Source organism: Centruroides sculpturatus, unplaced genomic scaffold, assembly GCF_000671375.1.
Source record: "Centruroides sculpturatus isolate CEXI.00-Female unplaced genomic scaffold, Cexi_2.0 scaffold1056, whole genome shotgun sequence".
Taxonomy (NCBI): Eukaryota; Metazoa; Arthropoda; class Arachnida; order Scorpiones; family Buthidae; genus Centruroides; species Centruroides sculpturatus.
This window is the reverse complement of record NW_019385297.1, coordinates 1-9,859: the sequence shown is the minus strand read 5'-3', so window position 1 is coordinate 9,859 and position 9,859 is coordinate 1. Positions and strand designations below refer to the sequence as shown.

The window sequence follows — 9,859 nt, the reverse complement described above, 5'->3', positions numbered from 1 at the left end:
ACTGGCAGAATGGTTGGTGATTTTTAAAAAATTTTCCAGTGCAACTCCTGATCATACAGAATAAATTAAGTCCCTTGCACTTCCTTTTCGTTCTAAAAGTTAGAAAAATTGATGAATGTATGTATAATCAAACCTTGGTAAGCATATTTTAAAAGACAAATTCTTGTGTTTAAATATTACATGAATATCAATCAATTAATGAGATTTTCATTAAATTTGATGTAGATTCGACTGCAGCAAGTACCAAAAAAAAACAAAAATAGATTTCAATGCATGTGTGGGAAAGAAAGATACTATCTTAAATAATGATATCTAATGACACCAGGTGATCTTTGCACAACTAACTTCTGAATCGGTAGTCCTGGCGTTGATTGGTCGGACTGTCGACTTTCTTTAATATAGAGAGTTGACCATCTATGTGTGTCAAATCTGGCCGGCTCTTGCCGAGGTCGTTCAACAACTGGTGCAATTATTATTGGAAATTCTGTTTGAAAACCAAGGTTTGACTGTTTATATAGAAATATATAATGTAGTTGTGCAAGGAGAATCAGTAAGTGACCTTGAAAATCATTTTCAGGGTGTCAAAGGTTCCAGCTAATTTTCCATGCGCTCAAAGATCTTGGTTCAGATCCCAAATTTTCATTAGTAGTTTGGTGTAAATATGTCTACATCAAGTCAGGAGATATTGAAAAAATTGTAGATGTATAAATTCCTAGTCATCCATCTGTGTCTGTCCTTCCTTAATCTCGAGATCAAATATGGAAAGCTTAGGGTCAGGAATCCTTTATTAACTAGCAATATACGAATTTCCAGTTTACACCAGAAGTCATGTTATGTCAATTGAAAAAAATTTTCCTTGTAAGGAGTTAATTACCAGCACGACTCTATTGCTAGCAGAAATAGTATGATGTACAGGGGCAAGACACTGCTAATTTGAGGTGGATAGAATATATTTTAAATTAAAAATATGATCAAATTTGCAGCCCAGCATTGTGATGATGTTAAAATAAATAATTGCTTGTTCAGATTGTCTCTCTCTCTCTCTCAGCCTGCACCTTTGTATAGGTTGGCTTCGTTACAAATTACCTGATAATTCTTGTTTCATATATAAGGGTTGAAATATAAAACTCGAGCTGTGCTGCCAAAAATTTTGTACTGGTTAGTCTTTTTCTTTGGGAAATAAAATGTATCTTTCTCAAATTTTTGTTTATTAAAAAAAAACTGGATGTTCTTTAATTACCTTGGAAGTTGGGGGAGAGAAACAACACTTAAGTTATTTAATAAAACAGGACAAAAGTATTTTAAGATTTTTAAACATTTATTAAAATTATCTTGTTCGTGTAAGTAATGTTTGATTAATTACTGTTGGGAATTGCTTATAGTTTTGTTACAAGCATAGGACTATTAGCATTATTAAATTAAATTCTTTTTTGTCTGTCATTTGACTACATTTTCAACATTTGAACAAGAAAATTGACTGGATTCAAATGAGAAGTGTTGCCATTTCTCTCCTTTGCATCAGCAAAAGCAGCAAAGTGTTTCATTCTTGCATTGTTGATATACAGTAGTGTCCAAAAGTAGAGCTACCCTTGACATATTTTTAAAACATGCGACTGCTATTTTGTTTACATAATTAATATTGTGATAGTAGAAAAGAGCACAAAAAATTAGTCAAAAATACTCAATTGAATCAAATGGATTTTATTTTAAATCTGATTTACAAAAGAAAAAACAAAGTTTTTATAACCTAACCTAACTGAATAAAGATTGAAACTTGCCCAGTGTTGAAGAAAAGTCACTTCATTGTGCCAGTATACAATACATAAATACAACACGGTTTCGACAACAACAAAGTTTTTATATTTTACACTGTGACAAAAGTAGAGTTACCAAAGGAAGTATGCAGATTTGTTCAGTATTTTTAGGACAAAATATTAGTATTTTGTGGTGTAACCAGAGCTGCTGATCCAGTGATCAGACGCTCTGGTTCAGAAGCATCACATTTACATTCCATTGAATAAACAATGTTGTCTGGAGGAATACAATTATCAAATGATATCAAACAAAGAATGGTAGATATGTACAGTAGATCCCCCTATAAAACCGTTTCCTATAGTTATGATTCCTATAAAAATTGTGGCATTATCCGTAAACAACGGTAAAAATAACTCNAGAATTTGTTTTTTAATAACTTTCTATAAAATATACAAAATTTACATCACCAATTTGTTTTGCAGTTAGTTTACTGTACGTGGAACTTGTCAAACAAATAATCGGGAATATATTTTGTCACAGCCTAAAAGGAAAAAGATTTTGTAAAACTTATTTTAATGTAGTACGAAATCCAATAAGTACAAACCTTTCTTGGCAATTTTCCTTGCTGTTGAAATTCATCCAGATACACCAGGATGTTAAGGACTTCTTGTGGAAAATCACCTCCTTTACTTCCCTCTCTAAAAACATTCAGAACTTTAGAAAATCAGAGTGTATAAATTTGGCAGATTTATATATACGAGGAGCATTCAATAAAGTTCCCTGAAAGTGGTTATTATTTGTAAATGCAATGCTATATTTATTTTTTTTTGAAGACGAGAATAACTGCAAGCCATTATGAAACCATTTTCTTTTAGAGCTGGGAAAAATCCATTGGTGCATCTTGTTTTGTCACAATAATGCACCTGCTCACTCTGCAAGATCTACCAGGTCAGTATCAATGATTTTACCGCAACCTCCCTACAGTCCAGATTTAATCCCACGAAACTTTGTTTTTATTCCTGAATTTAAAAAATCATTGAAGGATCGCTCTGACAGTCAATAGATCGAGCGAAACATTGTGTAGTGCTATGGTTAGAACCAACAAGCACAGATTTCTACCGGAAGAGTTAGAAGAATGACATTATGGAACACGCTGAAAAATAAAGTTCAATTTAAATAATCAAGAATAAATTGAATTTGGTGTCTTATTTACATTTTCTAGGAACTTCTCAAATGCTCATATGTTGCAACCCAAAAGAACTCTGGGGTTGTAACGGCTCTCTCGTGAAAGTTTCAATATTAAATTACATAGTTTCTAATTAATATGTGTGCTAAATTTCAGTATTTTTGACAAAAATGAAACTATTAACGTCTGTAGATATTCTGTAAGCCAAAGAAAACAAAAATGGTGGACTTACCCAATAACAGACTCTACATTCGAACGAATGTACTGTCCCAAATATGCCAAAAACTGTCCCGTTTTTTCTTGATGGAACTGACGGAGTAACGTTAATGTTCCGATAACAAACGGAATACCATCGATGGGTTCGATGGTCTTCTTACTGATCAGACCATCTGAAAAACGTATTATTTATTGTTTGTGATTATCAGATTTTTTAAAATGGTCTTCAGATAATTTCTTACCTATATTTTTGACATAATTCAATTTAGACAAATGAAAAATAGTAAATAAAAAGAGGAATAAAGGAATGTGTGGCAGAGGTCCTGTAGTAATGTAAATCTGTCAAAATAAATCATATTTAAATAATTTAAGAAATTGTAATTTATAAAAAAATTTGCTCTAGTTATTTAAATTACTTTTGCCAAGGGATTGGATATTCCCGTCCATTCTAAATAATTCGACAACTCGTACATGAGCGGATTATTATCATTCGGATAAGGTTTGGAAGGATCCTTATAATGAGCTTCGATGTCAGCTAACAGCGAACTAAGAAACAAAATATAAAATTATTGAATTGCTTTACAAAAATACACATATATACAATTTAAAGGAATAATCACTCATTCATTGTTTGCAAAGCACTGATTAAATTCTTTGAATCAAATTTTCCAGACGTGTTTAATTCGTGAGCAATCAATTTTCGTAGTAATGTATCAACTGAATAAAAACTTGATGATAAGAATTGCCAAGTGCCTGAAAATAAATACGATAATTATTTGTGTTTGAATTACTATTGATTTATTCTGATAGCTACTTTCTGTTTCAAAAAGTCAACAAATTAATATTGTTACCATTACGAATAGCATGTATTTAAAAGGAAACTTGTAGTAAATCTTTAATTTACATTTTAATGCAAAATTTTTGTTTGTTTATACTTTGACTGGATTGTCATTTCTTTTGCAAAATTTGTGCCTTGTAGATGACCTGTCTCTGGACATCTCTTATCTCACATGTTACTATACGTTACTGCTTACTTTCAATGGTAACTGAGGTGGTGGTTACCTTCGTTATTGAAATGTATGTCATGCTGGAACATTTGTTCCAGCATGCACTATACAGTCTGAATCTTTGCAGAAGCTGCATGTTATGTCAGCAGTGTGGGACTGCACATTGTCATGCAGTGGAATGACACCTTTTGTTCTGAATGGTAGTCTACAGTTTTTATAGGGTTTCACAGTAGGCCAGGAAAAGGATTTTGGCGAGCAGGGAAAAAGTCCAAGCCATTGTCAAGTACGATAAATGCCTAAGCATAGAGTGTAATTTCCCACTTTGGACCTACAGTCATTTAAATGGGTACCGATGATGATAAGTCAATGCAAAAATTCCCCTAATTAAAAATTTTCACTAAAAAAAATAATGCATACAGAGTTATCTTCAAGAATTTGTTTTTTAATAACTTTCTATAAAATATACAAAATTTACATCACCAATTTGTTTTGCAGTTAGTTTACTGTACGTGGAACTTGTCAAACAAATAATCGGGAATATATTTTGTCACAGCCTAAAAGGAAAAAGATTTTGTAAAACTTATTTTAATGTAGTACGAAATCCAATAAGTACAAACCTTTCTTGGCAATTTTCCTTGCTGTTGAAATTCATCCAGATACACCAGGATGTTAAGGACTTCTTGTGGAAAATCACCTCCTTTACTTCCCTCTCTAAAAACATTCAGAACTTTAGAAAATCAGAGTGTATAAATTTGGCAGATTTATATATACGAGGAGCATTCAATAAAGTTCCCTGAAAGTGGTTATTATTTGTAAATGCAATGCTATATTTATTTTTTTTTGAAGACGAGAATAACTGCAAGCCATTATGAAACCATTTTCTTTTAGAGCTGGGAAAAATCCATTGGTGCATCTTGTTTTGTCACAATAATGCACCTGCTCACTCTGCAAGATCTACCAGGTCAGTATCAATGATTTTACCGCAACCTCCCTACAGTCCAGATTTAATCCCACGAAACTTTGTTTTTATTCCTGAATTTAAAAAATCATTGAAGGATCGCTCTGACAGTCAATAGATCGAGCGAAACATTGTGTAGTGCTATGGTTAGAACCAACAAGCACAGATTTCTACCGGAAGAGTTAGAAGAATGACATTATGGAACACGCTGAAAAATAAAGTTCAATTTAAATAATCAAGAATAAATTGAATTTGGTGTCTTATTTACATTTTCTAGGAACTTCTCAAATGCTCATATGTTGCAACCCAAAAGAACTCTGGGGTTGTAACGGCTCTCTCGTGAAAGTTTCAATATTAAATTACATAGTTTCTAATTAATATGTGTGCTAAATTTCAGTATTTTTGACAAAAATGAAACTATTAACGTCTGTAGATATTCTGTAAGCCAAAGAAAACAAAAATGGTGGACTTACCCAATAACAGACTCTACATTCGAACGAATGTACTGTCCCAAATATGCCAAAAACTGTCCCGTTTTTTCTTGATGGAACTGACGGAGTAACGTTAATGTTCCGATAACAAACGGAATACCATCGATGGGTTCGATGGTCTTCTTACTGATCAGACCATCTGAAAAACGTATTATTTATTGTTTGTGATTATCAGATTTTTTAAAATGGTCTTCAGATAATTTCTTACCTATATTTTTGACATAATTCAATTTAGACAAATGAAAAATAGTAAATAAAAAGAGGAATAAAGGAATGTGTGGCAGAGGTCCTGTAGTAATGTAAATCTGTCAAAATAAATCATATTTAAATAATTTAAGAAATTGTAATTTATAAAAAAATTTGCTCTAGTTATTTAAATTACTTTTGCCAAGGGATTGGATATTCCCGTCCATTCTAAATAATTCGACAACTCGTACATGAGCGGATTATTATCATTCGGATAAGGTTTGGAAGGATCCTTATAATGAGCTTCGATGTCAGCTAACAGCGAACTAAGAAACAAAATATAAAATTATTGAATTGCTTTACAAAAATACAGATATATACAATTTAAAGGAATAATCACTCATTCATTGTTTGCAAAGCACTGATTAAATTCTTTGAATCAAATTTTCCAGACGTGTTTAATTCGTGAGCAATCAATTTTCGTAGTAATTGCATCTGTCCAATCTGCAAATAAAAATAATAATTTTGAATAAAATATTTATTATAACTTGAGTGCTCCTATATTTTTAATGCTTTCACCTTCAGAATGTTATCCAGAAAGGTCGCCCATACTTTTGCTGCACGAGTTATCACTTGGCTATAGATCCTGCTAGGCTGATCTACAAGTGAAAAAAGAATAATGTAATATTTGCAGAAAATATGAAATATAATAGTCACCCTTCTTCAACACCATCACTTTTGCTTTTGGGACATTTATAGTTAATCCATAGTCACAATGGAATTCCTCTAGAATTGTGATTTTTCTTTTGTAACATTTGAGTAGTATCAGCAAGGATTAGTGTGTTGTGAGCATACATTAGTATTGTACATGTAACTCAACTCAATCACAGAGAGAAGTTGCACTATCACACCATTAACATATAAATTAAAAAAGCTGTGGGCTCAGAATCTCACCCTGCCAAACTCCAATGTCAATACCAAACAAATCAGTTGTTTGGCTAAAATCTTTACTCTTACAGTGGTTTTGGAGTATGTCAGTTATAAGGCCATGAAACTGTTTATTCATACCCATTCTTTCTAATTAATTATAAAGTTTTATGGTCTCTATGGTATCAAAAGCAGATCTAAAGTCTACAAAATCAGCATAAAGTTTTCCTCTTTTTTTTTGCAATTTCAATTGTACAAATTTGTATGATTTATAAAACTAATCTTAAAATCTTATTCGTAGAACAAGACGTATTTATGCAAATTTAAGGAACATATTGCGATTAAGAATAGTGTTAGTCTGATCAATTTGAATAGCAGAATGTTAATTGATGTTTGCAATGTCATATATATGAATAAAAGTGAAATTTACATGATGCAGGAAGAAATACCAACGATTGATAGAAGGAAAAATGAAAAACAGTATGGTTTCTATTGTGGATTACATGTATTTTTGTAAGTTTTTAAATTTGAGTTTAATTTTTGTATTTTAAATCAAAGATTGTATTTTACAAGCTGGCTTATTATTTGTAGACTGAAGAGAGATCAGCAAGAAACCAAACTGAAATGCATACAGGGTGCATCTAAATAGGTGTCCATAAATGTAGGGATGTGTTCCTGACACCAAAACATTACAAAAAGTTCATATGAACATGGATCCGAAAATCCTATATTAGGAAGTTATGAAAGGAATTCCTTGTAGTAACCCCTGATTATAACCAGTTTCCGAACAGATGGATTGGTCATGGGGATCCATTGCATGACCTGCCCGATTGCCAGATTTGAATCCAATGGATTTTTATCTCTGGAGACATTTAAAATCCTTGGTGTATTCAACTCCTGTACCTAATGTCAATGTTCTGAGGGAGTGTATCCAAAATGGTTTAGACCAAATTCAAAACACTCCAGGAATTTTAAACAGAGTATAGCAAAGCATGGAATGCAGCCTCGGGGAATGCATCAGAGCAGGAAGAGGTCACTGAGCAACTTTTGTAAATCATTGTTGTTAAATGCCTTCGCAAGTATCATTAGCAATAAACCCTATAACTCCCTAACAAAGGATTTTTGGACCCATGTTCATATGAACTTTTTGCAATGTTTTGGTGTCAGGAACACATCAGGAACATTTATGGACACCAATTTAGATACATCCTGTATAAATAAAAGAATTTGCTAACAAGCTTCTGAGTAAGTGTCAGAATTAAACAAACTTTCCAATCATCTAAAAATCCCTTTTAAGTGGTTGTCAGAAAAATCAATAAAATTTGGCATGTATTACTATTTTTTTGCTTGGTTTTATTAAAATGTTATTGATACTTTTTTTTTTACTAAAAATAACCACATGTTCCGTATTTGTAAAATAATTTAAAGAAGAAAAACAAATAGTAATTGTCATAAATCTTGAATGAATCCAAGTGTTTAATCTACGTTTTAAATATTTCACACCAAGTGACAACATAAAAATTTAGTGTCAGTGTTCTGTTTTTTTGTAACACAATCCCCTGATGATGATTAGTCCAGAAGTGCTTGGGATGTATTACAAATGGAAGTTATTTTTATGACTTAAAAAGCCATAATAAATCTATTTTATTTATCTTAAAAATTTTTGAACAAAAATTTCAATTTTTACTTACTGTTTTTGTTAATAAATTTATAGCAATATTGAAAATTATTTGTCTAAATCAGTGTTTTTCAACCTGTGGTTTGCAGGTAAAAGAAAAAGACAAGTGTTTGTAGGTGCTACACTACAATAAAACTACAATTTCAGTGAGGAGGCTGTGCCTGTTTATTTTACAGTACAATTAGTTTTTTGATCGATANTGAATGAATCCAAGTGTTTAATCTACGTTTTAAATATTTCACACCAAGTGACAACATAAAAATTTAGTGTCAGTGTTCTGTTTTTTTGTAACACAATCCCCTGATGATGATTAGTCCAGAAGTGCTTGGGATGTATTACAAATGGAAGTTATTTTTATGATTTAAAAAGCCATGATAAATCTATTTTATTTATCTTAAAAATTTTTGAACAAAAATGTCAATTTTTACCTACTGTTTTTGTTAATAAATTTATAGCAATATTGAAAATTATTTGTCTAAATCAGTGTTTTTCAACCTGTGGTTTGCGGGTAAAAGAAAAAGACAAGTGTTTGTAGGTGCTACACTACAATAAAACTACAGTTTCAGTGAGGAGACTGTGCCTGTTTATTTTACAGTACAATTAGTTTTTTGATCGATAATTAAATCTCAACAGAAATAAAATTAAATATGTAGTTTTTAAAATCACTGACATAGTTTTAATATGGCCGTGGGGGTTGCCAAAATTTTTTAACTTGTAAAGGGGTTGCATATTCAAGAAGGTTGAAAAACACTGGTCTAAATATACAATCTCTGACTAAAGTATTTTTATCTAGAATTTGTGAAATTTAATAGTGTTAATAAAGTGAAATTTTCCATCTTAACAAGATGTGCTTTTAATGCCAATATTATCACTACGCTCTTTTATCATATTTGTGTTTTAATCCCTATCAATTGGAGGGGACAAGCAAAACTTTCAGATGTGCGTTATTATTACGTGCAAATTTCCAATGCAATTTACTTTTCCTATTAGATACAAAAAATAATTTTTTTTTATCTTTAATCATTGAACAAAAGATATCAACCATTGCATAAATATTTGTGCTATTAATTTCATTTCATTTTCATGATTGAAGAATGAACTTAAAGATTTTATATATTTTTATTGTATAAACACAACTTTATTCCATGCTTTCACGGAAATTAAAGTTTCTAATATTCCAGATATTTTTGACAACTTTATGATTTTCAAGTAAATGTTTTGAATGAAAACAAAAACTTAAGGATAAAGACAATGAATCCATTCTAAAACTTTTGATAAGACACTTCATGGATTTGTAATATTCAAATGTAGTATTTGGAAGCAATATTTCTATTCAAACTAAAATATTTGTACTTGATTTTTCTGTAGAAATGTGATTATGAAAGATTGAAATAAATAATATTCACAGAAAGTAGACTAGTGAAAAGTGAATTTCATTTTAAAATTATACTGATG

At 31.1% G+C, this 9,859-nt stretch overlaps 1 protein-coding gene across 1 annotated transcript; it reads right to left on the bottom strand.

Annotated features, from left to right (window-relative positions):
* Window positions 1-4,585: 4,585 nt before the first annotated feature.
* LOC111637324 (WASH complex subunit 5-like) lies at window positions 4,586-6,517 on the bottom strand (the record flags this gene model as incomplete). The annotated part of the gene is made up of 7 exons (XM_023382802.1): window positions 4,586-4,718; window positions 4,782-4,875; window positions 5,596-5,752; window positions 5,822-5,918; window positions 5,996-6,125; window positions 6,200-6,303; window positions 6,379-6,517. Coding segments are annotated over 7 exons (775 nt in total), but the record flags the coding sequence as incomplete, so codon positions are not given.
* Between the last annotated feature and the right edge of the window lie 3,342 nt (window positions 6,518-9,859).